The sequence below is a fragment of the Sardina pilchardus genome, chromosome 8 (genome assembly GCF_963854185.1).
Source record: "Sardina pilchardus chromosome 8, fSarPil1.1, whole genome shotgun sequence".
NCBI classification, from domain to species: Eukaryota; Metazoa; Chordata; class Actinopteri; order Clupeiformes; family Clupeidae; genus Sardina; species Sardina pilchardus.
In genome coordinates this window covers 35,302,156-35,322,611 of record NC_085001.1, presented here as the reverse complement: position 1 = coordinate 35,322,611, position 20,456 = coordinate 35,302,156, and the positions used below count along the sequence as shown (strand labels likewise).

At 40.2% G+C, this 20,456-nt stretch overlaps 2 protein-coding genes across 2 annotated transcripts; one reads left to right on the top strand and one right to left on the bottom strand.

Moving 5' to 3' along the window:
* Nucleotides 1–1,788: 1,788 nt before the first annotated feature.
* On the top strand, nucleotides 1,789–4,882 carry tti2 (TELO2 interacting protein 2). The gene is made up of 7 exons (XM_062543771.1): nucleotides 1,789–2,669; nucleotides 2,782–2,968; nucleotides 3,060–3,152; nucleotides 3,250–3,434; nucleotides 4,029–4,172; nucleotides 4,308–4,464; nucleotides 4,566–4,882. Exons 1-7 carry the CDS (start codon nucleotides 2,005–2,007, stop codon nucleotides 4,647–4,649), a joined length of 1,515 nt encoding a protein of 504 aa, XP_062399755.1. The 5' UTR covers nucleotides 1,789–2,004; the 3' UTR covers nucleotides 4,650–4,882.
* Nucleotides 4,883–4,932: 50 nt separating this feature from the next.
* Nucleotides 4,933–19,181, bottom strand: mak16 (MAK16 homolog (S. cerevisiae)). Its single transcript, XM_062543772.1, has 10 exons — nucleotides 18,995–19,181; nucleotides 18,686–18,735; nucleotides 18,476–18,585; nucleotides 18,325–18,389; nucleotides 17,683–17,834; nucleotides 17,524–17,578; nucleotides 15,457–15,531; nucleotides 10,870–10,977; nucleotides 10,485–10,550; nucleotides 4,933–5,389 (listed from the first exon to the last, which is right to left on the bottom strand). Exons 1-10 carry the CDS (start codon nucleotides 19,007–19,009, stop codon nucleotides 5,147–5,149), a joined length of 939 nt encoding a protein of 312 aa, XP_062399756.1. The 5' UTR covers nucleotides 19,010–19,181; the 3' UTR covers nucleotides 4,933–5,146.
* Between the last annotated feature and the right edge of the window lie 1,275 nt (nucleotides 19,182–20,456).

Genomic DNA, 20,456 nt, shown 5'->3' with positions numbered 1-20,456 from the left:
TTTGGTGGCATTGGCATATATGGTCAAGTGCATGCATGCAACCTACAAGAGACAATTTTGACATTTAAATCATATTTGTATTTGTTCGTCTCCAGTTTCTAGAGTGACAAATCTGCTAGCAGCCACATCTGTCAAAGACTCGTCATCAATCGTGAAACGTCATCAATGCAGCCAATAGGCGCATTCAAGATGGCTACGCAGCACAAAAACTGCACAGCACAAGATGCACGTGGTTAAAAATCTGTCCACGATGGTCTAGATGGGTGTGTTTTCGACTCGGCAGTCGGTATCACATGGCCTCAACTTATCGCGGGAGAAAGGCGTGACCAGGCAGCTGCTGAGCAGCGGAGCAGCCGCTTTAGAGGTACTGCGGAGCGCAGCGGAGCCTAGACCCTGCCTTCATGACGTCAGGTCTTTGCCCTAATTGGCTTTTACATCCCTGACGTATGTGCAGGTGTTTAGATGCCTCCTCATATCCACAAGGGTCCGTGCGGGTCCGTGCGGGTCCGTGCCTCGTGATTCGTCACATGGTCAAGTCTAGCCAAGTCTAGACTATGGGAAGTAGAGAGTGTACAACTTCATAGCAGCGTTTGTATCCCCTCCCCTGCTGCCACCGGCAGCTCTCGCTGCAGCAAGAGGTCATTTGGAGTTGAACTTGAACGCGCCTATTAACATGGGGCATTTACTTGTCTGAATCATCAGGCCCAAATGATCTGAGTTCCGGTTATACATAGAGTCCCGGCCATAGTTTGAAGATTTACGGTAGTTTATTCCCTGCTGGGCCATTTATTTAAATTAGCCTAATTTCACAGACCTGTTGCTGGGACATTTTCCTACACGTTTTTCCCTATAGGTGCATCTGCAAACAACTGCTGGCTCGAATACAATGCCATGAATTATGATCATCAGCTTTGCATAATGACAAAACAAAGAGGTCTATCGAGGGAGATCCTTTGTTGTGGTAGGATGTGGAAGCACAAAAGTTCGAGAAGACCTTCTAGCCTACTGCCTTAAAAAAAAGATCTCACGAGCTGCGGGCCGCCGTTGCTACAGCAGATCGAATTTGTCAAGTTCATCTGGTCACCACAGACCCAAATCTTCTCAGCTGTTGCTGCTGTCATATGCTGCGCTGTCTCTTCTGATTTACTGATCTCACTTTTCTTGACCTTTTTCACTATGGAAGGTTTTTTTGTGTCAAAATGAAATAAATAAGTGAAATATGAAATAAATAAATAAAAAAGATTAAATAAATAAATAAAAGTTGAACTGGATAAGTAGGCCTAGGCCTAACAGATTGAATAAATAAAATGTGAAATAAATGAATAAAAGATTAAATGTAAAAAAACATATATACATTGATGATATACGTTTTTTACAACATATTTATTTCATGGTGCATTTCAAGGCCGTGCATTATGGAATGTAAACTTTTATTTATTAATGTATTTATTTATTTCCCATTTCATTTATTTATTTCACATTTTATTTAGGCCTATTTAATCTTTTATTTATTCATTTCAACTTTTATTTATTCATTTCAACCTTTATTTATTTATTTCAACTTGTATTTATTTAGGCTATTTTAGCCTATATTTTAGCCTATTTATTTATTTATTATCGGCACAAAAAAAGAAGGTGAGGACTGGTTAACAGTAGCCTATAAAATAACTGAAACAAACGAAATAGCCTAAATAAAGAAAAGGCCCATAAAAAGAGGAAATAGGCTAACATCCGGAACCATGTCATCCGAAGCTTGTTTTTATGTCGGAGCCATTTAACAGTTACTCTCTGACGTTTATTTGTGAACAGAGAGAGATTGATTTTGTTATCTTATCAAATGTGCTATAGACCAACCCTATATTATTTAGCAGAGACGTTGAACTTGCTGAAGTTGCTCTTTCGGTGATAAATGCGTTTTGTCGATGTTGCCCAACTGTTAGGCTACCGCCGTCATCTCCACAATTCTAGTCTATGGTCTCGGTCGGGTAAACATAGGCTACCAAAATGGATTTGTCGATAATCCTGAAAAACCTCCAAATTTCTATGGAAGGAATACAATATGTAGACAATTGTGATTCTTCTGCTGATCGTGGTTGTCCTCTAGCTATGGTACTTAAACATATCCAGGATATGCTCAAGACCTCTGAACAGGGAGTTTTCATACTAGGCACCACTGAACAGCTTTTTCTGAATGCAGATGTTAATTGGCTTTTCCCCGACATTCCCGAAACTGAGTTAAGAAGTATATACATAGACTTCGTGAAATCTTTGATGTATTATGCTGCTTTGCCGGTTTGTGATACGGACAGTGGAAATCTACCCCCGAGTTTCTTCAGGGAAATCCCAGGGCGCTCATGTGCAGTGAGTGCCGTGATGCAGGCTCTCCTTCTCCGACTTGGGAATACAGATGCGCCTTTATCTCACATTACTCGTAATAGGTCACTCACACGCGCACTGGCATCCTTTATGTGCGTGTTTTCGGTGACTCACCTTCAAGACCAGCCATGGACCAGCGAAGCTTCCAAGAAAGATGCCCTTAGTCTGCTGGCTTCCATATCCCAGACTATAGGCCATGAATGTTTTTTGGACATGCTGTGTGGGAAAACTGTAGATGACCATACAGGAGTACTCCAAACTGTTCTGGATATGCTCAAATCAGAGCTGACAAAGTAAGCAAATAAAACTAGCCTAAACTATGACAATGTATAGCCTAATGTAGCCTATAACACAAGATGCATATTTTTTTCTCCATCATAATTTTTACATTTTTCTCCACCTCAGGGAAAACTGGAAACGGAACCAGGCAACAAAGCATGTTTTCTCATGGATCTTGGTCCAGGTCAAGAGGCCGTGGTTGTCTTCTTATCTAGAAAGTGTCTTCCCACCATCCTTGCTGATCTCTGATGATTACCTTTTGGAAAACAAAGTCCTCGGTGTCCACTGCTTGCATCACATTATTCTCAATGTGGTAAGACTATTAAATACTAACTGTAAATACTACACTTGCTTCTGTGGTTCAAGCAATGCCAGTACAGTGCACTTTTCTCCTGTCCTGTCAGCCTGCTGCAGACCTACGGCTGTTCAACCGAGCACATGTCATTTACCATGCACTGTTCAACCATTTATACACTTCTGAAGCACAGCTCTTAGAGGTAAACCACAACAGCAGCATTCCTCTGAAATGGTTTTGTAAATATATAGCCTAATTGACATATTTTCCTCAAATACGAACACCTTTTCCCCTTTTAGGTGGTCCTGCCCTGCCTCTTAGACTTGTTATCTGTTCTGGAGAGGCCCCATGCAGACATATCTTGTCCAAGGAAAAGAAATCGTTATGATCAAGTGCTGTGTCGCATCCTAACCTATATGGAGATGGAGGACAAGATTGCTCTTCGTCTTCTTTATGCTACCACTCTTATTCCTTTCATTGAGAGGTAAGAGTAGTCAGAATGTTAAACCTTTCCCTAAAATGAAAAACTGGTATTATTTTGAGTGAACATAAACCAAAATAGATTAATTTGCCCTTTGGAAATGCTTATTACTGTGAAACATAGCCCCCAGACTATGGAATGATCTGTCCCTTCTTATCAGACTGGCTTTACTCTGAAAATCTCATCTGATACACATTATATGATTATAATTGTTATATATTTTACTTTACTCATGTATTTATTTGTTTGTTTTGTAAACTGATGTTTTTGAACGTTCTTCATAAATAAATTGATGTTGGTATTTAATCTGGCCAAATGGTTAGGTGAAGTTTTAGAATGTAATGCACTGATATAATAGCAAACATCTTAAAGAGATTAGTTGAACTGATGTTATGGATTTTTGGACTCTTGCCTTCATTCGGATTGGATGTGAAGTGGCAGGAAGTGATTGGGAGAGAGGGAGATGTGGCAGGATTGGGATATGACCATGGGTCCAATTCAAACTTCTCAGCATTTGAACATGAATGTGTACACTGACGCTTGTGCCACAGCTATTCCAATTAAGATTATTGTAGTATTTTTATCTTATTTCCAAAGGATGGGCATTGTAATTGTTCGCCATCTTAAACGCCTTGAGAGAGTCATTATTGGATATTTGGAGATATCAGATAGTCCAGAAGAAAAGACCAGACTAACTATCCTGGCTGTCTTAGAGAAAATAATTCAAGTTGCTTGGCCAAGGTAAGTAAATCTAAAATAGTCATGATGTATAGTCTCTGTGTTTTTTAAATACCTCTCATGGTGAGAAAGTAGTAAATTTGAATGTTTTTACTGGTTCTTAATAAAATAAATAAAAAAAACTTTTTTTAAAAAAAGGATTGAGTGCCGGATGCCTGTTCTTGGACGAAGTTTGCTGAGACTGCTGTGTGATGTCACCAGAGAGACACAACCCCCAGATGTTAAAAAGGATCTCCTAGCCAAAACCACTCACTGTCTCCAGATGTTGGATTACTGCTCACATGGCAAACTCAAAGTAGGATAAAAGGTTCTATTTTTATAATTACATAATTATATGTACATATGTATATATATATATATTAAAAAACAAACATGACATCTTTTTTACCATCACAGGGTATCCTTGAAGAGGTGGATAACACCTGTGCCAATGAAACAGTTCTTGAGTGCATAAAGATGATAACTGACCCACCATCCTAAGAATTGATCACACAACAAAGTCCTACTAAGGAATAGATTTCTTTTTGAGGGAAGCCAGTAAGGGATGAACACAGGAAAGCTGACCAGAAGTAAGGTAGACTGTTTATTCAGTCTTTTAACAATCCTTAATAAAAAGTAATCAATGAATGCTATGTTCTGATGGAAAGCAAACTAATTTTATGAGTAACATGTAATTTTATTATTGAAAAATAAAGTCAGAACTTCACATCTAATTATGTGTTTATTATGTTGTACAAAAAAACACTGCCTTGAGAACACACACTTTGGGGTATAAAAAGTATATTTATTACTTCACTAAAGCAAAAATATTCTGCTTCAGAATGGATTGTGAAGTATAACTTCTGTATTCACTGTTAAGTCCAAAGCCAGGCCCAGGACATGGAGTTTGAGTGTTTGGGAAGTCACTGTAGAACTGGGGTTTCAAGTTCACCCCAGTCAGTCCTGAAATATACAATTAAAAGAGGGTGTACACAAATCTATGTAGCTTTGCTCTTTGAAGCTGGCTCAGTCTCTTGCTCATATTCAATTTCCACATAGGCTCGTTTCTTTCTGTAAGGTCCTTTGAGTGGAGCCTTTCCTTTTGAACTGATCTTTGTTTTTGCCTCCGTGTCCATCTCCTCTTCACTGGATTCATCATCTTCCTCGTCATCATCATCCTCATCTTCATCGTCCTCATCTTCATCGTCCTCATCACTGCTTCCCTTAAGGTTGTTCATGTCCTGTATCATTAGTTAAGAGTAATTAGTATATGAACCACACAACACATTTAGGCCAAGTCCACACGTAGCAAAACGATCTCCCCCCCTCCGTTTTCCCTGGCAGCGTTTCAAGAGTATTTGCGTCCAAACGGATCCATCTCAATACGACTCAACACGCTACTTCATATTCCAGGCCTATACGTGGCGCTGTTTCAGTTCACCAAATCACCAAAAACAGAGAGGAAGAGGTTTTAATGAGACGTCGAGGTGAAAACAATTTTTACAGTTTATGAGTGGAGGGCTAGAGCATACCTGCCAAAACTACCGTTTCCCCCTTGTTTCTCTCCTATCTTAAGGTCATCTCCTGGCACCCTCCCGTTTTGTTGTTTCTCATACTTCATTCGAAAATCACTGATCCATTCATTTTCTGCGATTTTCTGACACCAGGTTGCCATACACCCAACACATAGCCTACGCAATCACTTACTTTCAATTTATTGCAACCGTTCTGTCATAGGCTAACACCTGGCAACGTAAACCCAAATAAGGAACCCGGTGCAGTTCACAGCCGAGTCTCGCAAGTAAGCGGGCTAGTTAGCCTATAAGCTACTCCAGAATTAGCTGTTGTGAAATGGTTGGAAATGTAATTGATTAACACAAGACTCTGAACCAGATTTCACATCACTACTCACACCCATTAACCACCCCACCACTAACTCCTCAGGATCCCCTTCATACCCATCACCATCCCCATCCAAGCACATGATGTTCCCGGCAAAAATGGAGAGACTCCTACCAATAGCCAGGCTGATTTTTAGCACCCCGAGATCTTTAGCACTGAAGCGCACTGCACCTCCACACCGTAGTTCATATTCTCAGCTGGTAAATACTGATGGCAGCTGCACTGGACAATTATATGATGAATATGAGAGTTTTGTGTGATGTTCTGAGGGTCCCTGCAATAGAGATGGTAGTGATAGTACTTTTGAGAACATGCCGGGACCCAGTAAGCCTATGTCATTCTCTATTCCTGTTTTGACAAGAAATAGAAGACAAGTACATCGAGACTACAGGGTAAACCAGTCAAATCTCCTATCCGTACCACTACAGCCTCAGATTTCCCCAGTGGATCACAGCTCCCCAATCCTTACAGTAAAACTAGCGCTCCTAAATATCAGATCTCTTTCAAACAAATCATTCTTAATTAATGATCTTATTTGCACACACAAACTTGATTTTTTACTTTTAACTGAGACATGGTTAGACCAAGCAAACAGTGCTGCTATCCTCATTGAATCAGCTCCCCCAAATTTCAGTTTTTTGAGTGCTACCAGAGCAAATAAAAGAGGAGGGGGGATAGCGACAATTTTCAAGGCATCCTTTCAGTGCAATCAGTCATCATTTGGTGAATTTACTTCATTTGAATATCTATGTGCAAGCATTAAGTCTTCTCCTCAGATTTTACTACTGACTATTTACAGGCCTCCAAGACATTCAGCTAAAGTCTTTCTTGAAGAGCTAGGTGAACTGCTATCAGTCATTTGCATAGAGTTTGACTGTCTTATCATATCAGGGGATCTAAACCTGCATGTGGATAATCCTGAAAACAATTATGCCAAGGAATTCATTGCGCTAATCGATACTTTCTCCCTAACACAGCATATACAGGAGCCAACACACTCTCAAGGCCATACACTCGACCTCGTTATCACAAAGGGTCTCAATGTTTCTACAGCTGTTAAAGACCTGGCGTTATCCGATCATTTCTGCGTGTTTTTTGATGTGTCTATGTCTCCACACAGTCAGAACAGATCTATGTTGGTAAAAAGGAGAGTCATAAATGAACAGACAAGTGTTCTTTTTGAGCAAGCACTCTCACAGGCGTCAAGTAATCTGTCAGACTCTGTAGAAGACTTACTGGATCACTTTAATGCAAAAATGGCAAGTATTATGGATGACATTGCTCCATTAAAAGTCAAGAAAGTTAAGGAGAAACAGAAAGCACCATGGAAGCAGATTCCTGCGGTTAAACTCCTAAAAAGAGAGTGTAGGAAGACTGAAAGAAAATGGCGTAAATGCAAACTTCAGATCCACTATGAAATCCATAAAGAGATGCTCCGCACATATAACTCCGAAATATGCAAAGCAAGACAATCATTCTTTTCTAACATCATCAGTAGAAGTTCAAATAACACTCGTGTTTTATTTTCCACTGTAGATAAGTTAACTAATCCTCCCTCACAATTAGCACCCGAACTTCTCTCAACTAATAAATGCAATGAGTTTTCATCTTTTTTTAAAGGTAAGATTGACAAAATCAGACTCAATATATCTGCTAAATTACTCATTCAACACCCGGAACTTCCAGCTACAAATAGAGGGAAACTTAACTTGATGTCAGAGTTCAATTTAATAGACTACGAAACACTTGAAAAAACAGTACAGATTCTCAGCTCCTCCACGTGTGTCTTAGACACCCTGCCTACAAATTTCTTCAAAACTGTTTTTCACCTTATAGCTGCAGATGTCCTTCACATTGTAAATGCATCACTGCTGTCTGGCACTTTTCCTAAGTCCCTAAAAACAGCTGTTGTAAAGCCACTGCTCAAGAAGAATAACCTAGATGCCTCCAAGCTAAACAATTACAGGCCCATATCAAATCTACCTTTTATTGGCAAAATTATTGAAAAAGTAGTCTTTAATCAACTAACAACCTTCTTAACGTCAAATGGGTATTTTGATTACTTTCAGTCTGGTTTTCGGGCAAATCACAGCACTGAAACAGCTCTCATTAAGGTTTTCAATGACATACGTCTCAACACAGATTCTGGTAAAACATCAGTCCTAGTGCTATTGGACCTTAGTGCAGCATTTGACACTGTTGACCACAATATTTTACTACACAGACTAGAACACTGGGTTGGATTTACAGGCATAGTTACCAACTGGCTCAAATCATATCTACAACAGAGGAGCTTCTTTGTTGCCATCTGCAACTGTACCTCAACACCAACGTCCTTGACCTGTGGTGTTCCCCAGGGGTCGATCTTGGGGCCACTATTATTCAACCTCTATATGCTCCCACTTGGACAAATCATCCAAAATAATTTGATTTCATATCATAGCTATGCAGATGACACACAAATCTACTTAGCTCTGTCTCCTAACGACTATGGTCCCCTTGATTCTCTGTGTCAGTGTATAGAACAAATCAACACTTGGATGTCTCAAAATTTTCTTCAGCTGAACAAAGAAAAAACTGAAGTCATTGTATTTGGTAAAAAGGAGGAAAGACTTAAGGTTGCCACTCTCCTTGACACAAAAGGATTGAAAGCAAAGGATACTGTTAAAAATCTTGGTGTATTAATCGACAGTGATCTAAATTTCAACAGCCACATGAAAATGATAACTAAATCAGCTTTTTACCACCTCAAAAATATTGCCAAACTGAGAGGGCTAATGTCAAAACATGATTTAGAAAAACTCATTCATGCATTTATCTCTAGCAGGGTTGATTACTGCAATGGACTGTTCACAGGCCTTCCTAAAAAGACTATCAAACAGCTTCAGGTGATTCAAAATGCAGCAGCTAGGGTTCTCACAAAAACAAAAAGAACTGAGCACATTACTCCAATTCTTAAATCTCTGCACTGGCTTCCAGTAAGTCACAGAATTGACTTTAAAGCACTACTGCTTGTTTATAAATCAGTAAATGGAGCAGGACCTAAATACCTATCAGACATGTTTCAGCAGTACACACCTTCTCGTCCTCTCAGGTCTCAGGAGAAAAACCTGTTAGTAAAACCCGCTGTTAGAACTAAACATGGTGAAGCAGCTTTTAGCTGCTATGCAGCTCAGCTTTGGAACCAACTTCCAGATGACATTAAAAAGGCCCCAACTGCAGCCAGTTTTAAATCTAGACTTAAGACAAAATTGTTCTCAGATGCTTTCTGCTAAATGTCTTAATTATTTCACCTTGAGTCTTTTATGCTTTCTTTATGAATCTTTATTTTTAAATGATGTTATGCTTTCCTTAAAAGTTTTTATTTTGTTTTGGAAATTGAAACCTGATGTGTGTGATCCCTCAACATGCCGGAGAATTGCACTCATGGTGAGTAGTACTGGTTTGTTCCTTTTAAGTACTACGTTCTACCCCTGGTTGGGCAAAGGGAGATTCAGGTGAGTAGGGCCCCCGTTTGGGGATAGTTTTTGTTGGGTGGTAGTCAGCGTCAGGGACGGCTGAGCTATCGGCCCTGGACATTAAGGTCTCTCCAGTAAGAAAGGAAATATTGTGTGCGCACACAGATGGGCCTACGTCAACGAATCTCCAAAGAGTGGCAACAGCTCTGGGTGTTTGAGAAGGATCACTATCACTGGTTTGCTAAATTAGACTCTGGCAAAGTCTATCTGTTAAAAACAGACCTGTCTTCTTGTTATTCCACCTTATGTCTTTTATGTTAATTATTCTTTATTGCTTTCTTTTTATTTTTTTATTTTATCATTATTACTATTATTATTATTATTATTATTCCTCTTTGCTCATCTATGCTTTTACCTGCTATTACTGTTTGGTTTTTTGTTTATGTAAAGCACATTGAATGACCTCTGTGTATGAAATGCGCTATATAAATAAACTTGACTTGACTTGACTTGACAAACTGTTCCTGAGTGTTGGTAGCCTAACTTGTGTCCTCGGAACAAAATCTGACAGCAGCTTTGGAGTTTTGGAAATAGGCTGCAGGCAGCAGTTGGATAGACTGCATATAGGCTCTAGGTAAGGTAAAAACAACGACCAAAATGCAGTAATGTTATCCCGTTATTTTGAAAGCTAAATGTTGACAGGTATGGGCTAGAGGTCGAGGAGTGTGGCGATGACATCATCGAAACGCAGGTATGCGTCTTCCCCCGTCCAAACGAACGCTAGAGGGATGCGTTTTCAAACTTATGCACTCTGGGACCTGGTTTCAGATAGATTTGTTTTAGGGCTATGCGTTTGCAGGATTCATTTAGACGATCGGCCAAAACGATGCAAAACAGCTGCGTTTAACCCAGAACACGTCTCCGTGTGGACATGGCCTTAAATGATCCGCATATTCAAAACATACAACATTTTTACCTCAAAGTCACTCAAATCACTCTCCTCAATCTCATCTTCTGCAACAAACTCTTTCTGGCCAACATCCTGCAAACAACAATAGATTAGCAAAAGTGTTACTCACAGTGTAAAACATGACAACCATGAGAGTGGGATGATCGTACACAAAAGCCTCAACACACTCCATGTACTGAATTTCAGGAATTTTCATTAAGTTTATTATCAGAGTGTTTGTGAAACTTTCGTATTTACAGAATACATATATTGGTTCAAAATAACTGATACCGGTCTCCTTTATTAGAAAAAAATCAGTATTGGAGTCAGCCCTGAAAAAAACCCATATTGGTCGATCTCTACCTTGAAGCGTTGTATACTGCTTAACACAACCCTCCCACAAACTGCTTACCTCATCATCCTCCTCCTCTTCTTCGTCTTCTTCTGACTCGGTCTCCTCATCCTGCTTCTCCAGAGCTTTATCAAAGGCGTGGATGGGGAAGTTATAAATGTCTCCATACTGAAAAAAAAAATACCAGAGATTGTTTGCCATTGTTCAATGAAAGCATTTCAGGCAAAAAAAATGCACATTACACATAATTCTCGCCTTCCTTGAATTAAATCTAGCATATTTTGTTCACATGACTTTCAGGAGAAAAATACCTCAATATGAACTGTGATGTGCTGTAATTACCTCCGCCAAGGAGGTTATGTTTTGATCGGGGTTGGTTTGTTTGTCTGTCTGATCGCAAGATAACTCAAAGTTTTGGATGGATTTCAGGGAAGGTCGGAAATAGGGTTGGGCTCCGAAATACGGTTCTAGTATGGCACCGGTGCCGCTGCAAACGGTAGTAACCACACCAATAACAACGTGGATTTCGGTGCCTCATTTCAGTGCTTCATTTAAATGGCGTTTTCTTTTAATATACAATACATCACTGCAGGTCATGCGCCATATCTAACGTCTTGCTCTGATAGCACGACATCCAGATACAGTTAGCCAACACAAACACTAGATGCTTAAAGCAGAGGCACCACATAGGTTAGTGGACAGTGTTTGAGACCTCACGTGAGCCCATACCAAGTAGCTTAAGCAATATCACAAGCTCTTGTCAAAATCTAGCAGTAACTACACAAAAGGCTATGAAACATCAACAGTTATAGCCTACTTCACACAATAACCTTGCTAATGCGCTAACTGGGATCTATTTGAAATGTTATCAGCAGTTGTAATACGGTGTGTTCCTTACAACATAAAGACACAACATTATTTTTTTCATATGCATGAGGCCAATATAGGATCCCAATGAATATGAAAATCACGCTAAATGTTAGGTGGCCTATGTTGGCGCATTGCCTACATAGTTGCTGTTAAAATGCCTACAAGCCTACAAACACTTAGCCTGGCTAACGCCTACCACTTCTCAAATGAGACGTGGTCTGGCAACCAGACGTTCATTTTCTCGTATTTGAAAAAAATGCCCAGATCCGTTCATTGGGCGCCACGGATGTCTATGAAATGCGCATAGCTCACCCAACTCGTTCGTATGCAACGCTAAGGGCTGCCATTGACATCAGTGTAAATCCTTTGGCGTCGAATGTAGACGCAAGAAGGCAACGGAAACTTCTCGGATGTTCTGTGATTGGTTCGCCAACATCAGGCGAACATTTGGGCGTTAGTTTCCAGACTGGCTTAGCAGCGGGATTGAAATCACCGCGCAAGGCAGTATGGGAACGCCCAGGCTAACAAACACTGGGAATCGAAACACATCATCAGCATATGTAACTTTTTTAAAAACTATTCTGTTAGACGTCAGTTTTCTCGTAAGCATTTGGGAACACACTGAAACATGATCTAAACAAACTTGAAAGCAGAGTCCCTCGACATTACATTAGATTACTCAGAAATGCGTTGTCCATGACCTGGCAGTTCCATGGCAAGTCATTTTAACATACCTTATAGCAAGTCACCTATATGGGGGGGTGCACCCATATTTTTCATTGCATCGCCTTTTTATCGCTCTCCTTCAATATAATGTGAATTTATTTATTATTTATTTATTCATTCATTTATTTTAAAACAAGATGTAAAGCTTCTCTTTATTTGAAACACACACACGTAGGCTATATAGAATTATTTATACATTCTACTAACATTTCTGATATTCATAACAGCAAACTGTATAGCCTACTATTAATATTACAACTCCACCTCTTAAATTCAGCTGTCTGGTTGAAGCCTCAAAATATTGTTAACAAAGTAGCATAGTTGGCTAGCTTATCATCATCATCTACTGGTTGGACTGTTCAGTTTCCCCACGTGTTTAAAGGCCTGAACACACCAACCCGATAATCGGCCGTCGGGCAGTCGGGGGCGGTCAGGGACTTGAGTCTGTTTGGTGTGTCCTGTGCCGTCGCCAGTCGTCGTTGTGGCAAGCTTTGGCCAGTTTTGGGGGTTATTGGCTTATTTTGAGGGCCACAAAAAAAAAAAATGGGTGCCAAAGATATCAGCACAATCTTTATGTGCAGGCCCCTTGCCAGACACACGGCAGGGCTGTACGCTTAGCTTTTTCACTAGGAGGTGCTCCTAAATTAAAAAATTTAGGAGCACTATGAAATTTCCTTGAAAACCTTATTGCCTTAAGCAGGATACAGATCATTCACAGCAGTGGCAATCCTACATTTTGTTAACAATTCATAGAATTATAGGATCTGCATAATTACTAATTAAAAGTAATTTGAAATCTTCATATTGATTACACTTGTCTTTAATGATATTACAGGGGTGGTGTGTAGGTGTAATTGAGTGCCTGTCACTTTAAGTACCGCACCTTAAAGAGTCACTTCACCCCATAACTCAACCCACTTCACATTTCTGAAAAAGGTTTTCAAAATGGGCGAGATGTTATTAAATTTGGAGAGGGAGTGCAGCACTGCTGCAACCAATCAACCATGGTGATTTCGTGTCAATCTGGGAATGAGTGCTGCAGACATGGCTTATCACAGGTAGGTTAATCAGGGCAGCAGGTGTTGGGGCGCTTCATTCCTAATTTGTAACGACCCGGTGACGTAGTGTTGGACAAGAAGTACAGGACTTCGTCAGCATTCCAATAGCATTTTGGAACAACATGCCATGACATGTTTCAACCTGTAGTATGCGCGGAGAGCAATATCTCCAATACAAAATCAGACGAAATGTTACTTTTGTTGAGAAACACGATTTTTGTCAATATTAACCCTGGCAATAGTACAGTTCACCACTTATGAGTATTTTCAATCAATCAACAGCTCAAAAAACATATTTTAGGGTGCAGTGACTAACTCATTAACTGCCATTGACGTCTTTAAACGTCAATTTAGACCCATACGTTGACTGCCATTGATGTCTATAGACGTCAATTGCATTTTTCAATGGGGAGGGCTCATGGGTGGGCTTGGGAACGATCTGGCAGTTTCAGGCTTTTAAACAGACTGTACTAGCGATCCGAACTGCTAGATGGCAGCAGTGCCATTTGGATCATTAGTATCTGCCTTCAGAGTGCACATGCAGAGACAAACAGCAAGAAAACTAACAACACCTTTGCTAGTGCTAGCTTGCCAAGTCTACCGTCCTGTTCAGAGTCTATAGCGACCATCAGAGTCCCTAGCAACCTTGACGAGACTGACGAGATAACAGTGCAATCGTGGTTGACATACTACTGAAACGCTAATGTTAAAAAGTTGATTTTCACAAAAAGATCGTTTTCTCCATTTTTGGTCAAAATTTTGTTTTTTAACAAAACTAACCCATGTTCTACTGACGAAAACTAAAGAACGGTAAACGATAGAAACAAACCGTTTTTTCCTGGTGAAAGCAGAGAGTCTACTCTTTCATTTGGTAGCTTGTGTGTTTACATAGTCATAAAACTCACTGTTCGGTGGATCTTAGAAAAACAGTCAAAATGCTGTAAAACGTCTGGTAGTATGGAGCGCTCTGCACTGAAAATGGCTGGCAGCCAATGAGTTAAGGATTAGGCTACTGACTTTACTCAAGAGTTTTAATCAAATGTGTGCTGCATAGCCTACTAATGATGCTAACTGGATTAAAAAATAATTTTGCTAGTTGTCTTCTGTGCGTCATTACGTTCACAATTGTGAATGGTTTACTTGGATTAAATGTGCATGTCGAGGGGCGGGTGTCCATTGAGTGCGCACGAGAGCGGGGCAAGGAGAATGAGTTTACTTCTATACTGTTTGGTAAAGTTGCATGATAGTCTACAAAACTTGCGTAAGAACTTTATGCTTCCACCTGAGCAGCGTCAGGTGCATCAGTGCGACCACGGGATGATCTCATTGGTTTTCATGGAGACAGACGCGTGAGAGACAAACGCGTGAGTGACAGAGAGGGAGAGCAGGGAAAGGAAATTCAGCGTTAAAAAAATAAATAAATAAAAAATGAGTAACGAAGCGCAATATGGCGGCCGGTGCTGAATCTGTGGCGCACCGCCACAAATTCGTCTATGTGTGGGAAACACTGTATTATGCATAGAAGCAATGAGATATTGATAGTAAATTGAGTATAACAGTTAAATTTCATATTCAAATCGGTCTTATCAATATCAAAAAAAAAAAAAAGTAAAAGGCTTTATGCACAGAAGGCTGTTCAGGTATCTCATTTGTTTCCAGTGGAGCCAGCCAGGTGTGTTTGAACCTTGCTAATGTAATTAGGGTCTACACTGACCTGCTGAAAAGCCTTCCGTGCATATAGCCTATTCATGCTATACCATTTCATTGTAAAAACAAAAGTACCGGTTCAAGCACCATTTTAAAAGTATTGATTTAGACCCGGTATCGGATAAAACCCAAAGGACACCCAACCCTAGTCTAAAATGACTCAAGGAAGAAACTATTAAATGTTGGGAGTGTTCCGCATCACTGTCTGGATGCAGGAGGCGGTTATGTGCTTGCTTGGCGGAGGTTTGCGCTTCGAGTGCTTTTCTAGTTACAAAAATGTACTTACCGTTCCCTGTTTCAGCCTTTCCAAGAGCTCTTTCTCAATGGCATTGTCGAGTTGCGCAGCAATGAGGGCTTTTTCCTAGAGAGAGAAAAGACCAAGCAATACTATAGGAAAAGATATGGTACAATGTCCCACAGATCAGGGATGATCAACCAGTATGAGAACACTACACAACACGGTCAACACTAGGGCAAAAATCTTGTGTGGCCAATAAAATACCATTTTAATTATAGACGCATTTAAATATTCTGAGATAAAATCATATATAGCTATAGGCTTTATCGTTACAACGTGCAAGTGTCCACCGGCATTTTGTATGCGGCAGATTAGCATTCTTGCATATGAGAAAATGAATGGGGTAACGCCCGTGACAGCTAATTAACTCAGATCCAGTGTTTGTTTCCTTTCAACAAAATTGGCATCTCTATTATCTCCGTTTCCATCCATAAATCCATCATTAAGGAATGTAAGACAAAGGAAAGATCTTATTAAATCTCGATTTAAGTTTGCCCAAAGACATGAAGGAGACTCCAATGTAATATGGAAGGTTTGCTGGTCTGATGAGACCAAAACTGAGCTTTTAGGCCATCAGACTAGATGCTATTTTTGGCAGACACCAAACACTGCACTTCACCAAAAACACACCATCTCTAATTTGAAGCATGGTGGTAGTAGCATCATGCTGTGGGGATACTTCTTGACAGAAGTCCCTGGAGGGCTTGTAAAGGTAAAAGTTAAATGAATTCCACGAAATACATGGAAATGTCCTGGGGCCCCCTCTCATTCGTCTTTTTATCTATCCTCCCTTCCTTCCTCGGTCCTCGTTTCCACTGATCTAGATATAGGATGATGGGGCGGCAACAGAGGGATAGTCTGTCCAGTGTACTTTAGATCAGTGGGAACGAGCTGGAGGACCGAGGAAGGAAGGAAGGGAGGATAGATAAAAAGACAAATGAGCGGGGCCTGGAGGACAATCTGATTCAGTCTCCAAGAGACTGCTACTTGGGAGAAGACTTACAACTACGACTTGGGGAGAAGACTTACTCTTCAGTGTGACAATGAGCTAGCCTAGCGAGCTACAGTTTGTGACAAAACATTGAATGACAAATACATATACATAACTCATCAAAGCAAATGCCAAGGTTTTCTGCTGTTGTTATTAAGCACACACATTAGAATAAAATCCCATTCATTTTCTCCGAGATGTTTTTTTTCTAGGGAACCAGTAAGACTTAAAGGAGAATTCCGGTGTGATATTGACTTAAAGTGTGTTGAAACATGATACCGAGTGTGAGCGTTTGTCTCAGAGCTGATCTCGACCTGCCCCCTGCACTCCGAAATCTGACGCTAGCTTGCCAATACTAAAACAGGTTTTCTATAGCAGTGGCTCGGGCATCGTCTTATCCATGCACATAAATCACTGTTTTACACCATTTATGAGGCTCAAAGTAGCTCCACACTTTATTGGTAGACTTCTGAGTGCCCTGACATTTAAATTGAGACATCGAGAACTTTGAAAAAGCACTGGTGGTTTACTTACATGACTGCTTATCCAGGCAGTCACTTCCGAAAGTTTAGCGTTCGCCGCCATCTTGAATTTAGTCACGTGACTGATTCGTGACTAGTTCCATAGATATAAATATTTTATATCTATGGAACTATTATCAATGATATACAATATATAATATGTATATGGAATATTATATATAATTTATATATCTATGACTAGTTCACCTAATAGCTATATTACTATAGCCTCATAAATGGTGTAAAACAGTGATTTATTTGCATGGATAAGCCGATGCCCGAGCCACTGCTATTATATATATATATATATATATATATATATATATATATATATATATATATATAAACCTGTTTTAGCATTGGCAAGCTAGCGTCAGATTTCGGAGTGCAGGGGGGCAGGTCGAGATCAGCTCTGAGACAAACGCTCACACTCGGTATCATGTTTCAACACTTTAAGTCAATATCACACCGGAATTCTCCTTTAAAATGCTTAACAAGCTTCCAGTTGGCCTTCCCACTATAGCCATGCCAACTACCACATACCTCTTTCCTTTTCTCCCTCTTCTCCACTTTCCTACTCAAGGGTACCAATTTCCTCCTGATGAAAGGACAGAAAAAACACTATGAAAGACAATCTGTAAATTAAATAAACCCGAGATTTCAACCCCCAAAGTTTTTGTTTCATTCTATTCAATAACTTACTGTCGCTTAAGTGTGAGCTTGCGAATGCGGATGAGATACTGTGTGATCTTGGTGAACCGCTGTTTGCACTTGTGTCGGATGAACCGTGGCCAATAGATGAGGTTCTCATCAATCTGTTCCAGAGCCTTCTCATAGTTTTTACTTAGTTTCACCTGCAATACAATACAAACTAAATGAGTCATGGAAAAGCAACAGATGCAACTTCCTCAAATCATGTATGCATTATTTTGATGGCTGTTTTCCTTTCACGATACTCTCTGCAATCCTACACTTCATCAAATTCATAAAACTGTTTCTCATGATCCACTCTGAACAGAACAAGTCGTTGACGTTCGTATTCGGTCTTGGTTCTGGAAATGATAGAGGCGCTTAGATTAAGCCAAGGCAATCAACCAACCAATCCGTGTTGCATCAGGAGCACATTTTAATGATATTCAATGGGTATTAAATGGGTTTTACGGTCATATTTTGACCATGAGGCTCACATTATATTTTCTGTGATCTAAGATCATGGTTCGAAAACACCAAAGTAGAGGGCCAAGCAAGAGCAGCACAAACTGTGCGGAACCGAAACAACTGGCATCAAAACTTCTCAAAGAAGGTTCTCGCTCACTCTCTATTTTTGAAATTGATATTGCTTACCTTCTCCCACATACGTGCAGGAAAAGCTGCCCTCTCAATCACCTTCATGTAGAGGAAACACTGACCTGAAAAGAGGAAAATGCGAGTTAGAGATATGGTTCAAAACCTAAGATGTCGAAACAAAACCTTTTTCCAAAACAAAAGCGTTTACCTTTCTCTTCTCGAATGGTTGCATATTGGCTATTGGCAAGTGGACAAGACGACCGATTACAAAGTCCTGTAATGTTATATTCGTTTCGACAGAAACTCTGAGTCTTGGTTCTAAATGAAACACAAGTATAAGGTCACTGTTTGGTAGCGGATATCCGATACCATGTTATTCTCAAACATTTCATACATCAACACATTACACAATACTTACTTGACTTTATAGGAACAGAACTGTTTATTTCCAATTATGTCCCATATAACCTGTGAGAACAACAAAGTGAGACAACGCAAGGCAGCGTTAACATTAGCTCACAAACATCTAGGCCGAGTCTACTTGATGGCTAGGATGATTCAAAGTAGCCTATGTAAACATTCAGCCTAACAGGCCGTCGGGTCGCTTCATTAAAAACACAATTAAGCCTATGTATTAAATGTTTTTGACCAGATGTCTGAAAAGTAGCTAGCTAACGCTAGCTTATTAATCTTCAGAGAAAACTTACAAAAACACATCACTACTTACGTCGTCGTGCTGCATTTTCAATCTTTTTTGTTTTCTGTTTCGTTCTGTCGATAAGATATGTACTGTCGTTAAATACAGTAGTCGGCTACAAAAACCCGGTATTTGTAGATAAACTAAACTGATATATCATAGGAACGTAACCACATGCATTTCACCGGAGGCTGCCATTTCTAAAAACGTGTAGCTTCATCGTGTAACTTCCGGTGGAAACAGCGCAGCTCTCTGCGAATTTGTTGTGCGTTCGAGACAACTCGGAGATAGTGAAAACTCCCAGATACGCGAGTAGACGTTATTTGCGAGATGGGGATTTTCAGCGCGATGTAGTAAAGTGCTCTTGCCCCCATCATGTGCATTTTAATCTAAAGGCCATCTACCCACAGCATATGCTTTTTCAACGTCTAGGAATACTGCCACCACAGTTTCTTTGTTTATTTGAGCTTTCCTTATCTCATCCTCCAAACATACTATTGAGTCAATATAGCAAAGATTCTAGAACAGAGAGCTTGATTTTGTTGATTTTGTCCTTGAATGAAGGAGAAAGGCTCAATCAAAGATACTTAAATACCCTATCCTAATACACAGGGGTGTCCAGAACATCTTAATTGGCGATTTAATATATATTGCCTTCATAATTTCTATGAAAACTAATGTGATGTCAATTTCCTTTTCCCAAAGCGCATCCGAAATGTAGCGCTGTTTTAACCCCCTAACCCTTCAATGCGAGTGTTCTCTGCACCCACGAGTGGACTTGAAAAGGAAGTTCACTCGCTAACCGAGTCGAAGTGAGTAGGACTCCGTTTCGGAAAGGGCTGACTTGCTCCTGGAGGCGTGGTAGCCCCTCTCCCTATAGGCACTTCACTCGACTCAAAATTTGTTTCGGACTCAATGTTGCGGACCCACGCTTGAACGCGCAAACGAAGTGGAAGTGTGTAGGGCTAGGGTTTAGGGGCCCGTTTCGGAGAGGGCCTAGACCTCTGAAGTTCGATCGCCTAGAAAATAGCCACCATCTTTGCCCAAATAAGGAGATCCGGTATCTTGAGATTTGTTCTATGGGAAAATAACATGGGGATTTTCAATTATCACACCTGTTAAACTCTTGCGGGGATGATGACATTGGAAATGCAGACGTTTTTCACTACACAGTTTTGTCCACTGCGTCTAGTGGATACTGTGATCTTCGGTAGGTGAAGACGGCACACTTTGATCTTTGCTACCCCAGAGCTAACTAACCATGCAACTTGCCATAGGCAGTTAGCTTCAATTAACTCCCGGATCTCCTTATGGGCAAAGATGGCAGCTTTGGATCCTTTTTGTAGGCGAACTTCAGAGCAGGTCTCTTCTTAAGTGGGAGAAGCATACAGGTGAGAATAGACTCAGAAATTTCAAGGAAATGTCTGGTAGAAAATGGTACTCCTCAAGGGAGTGTAATAAGCCTATACTATTTAACATCATGATAAATGAC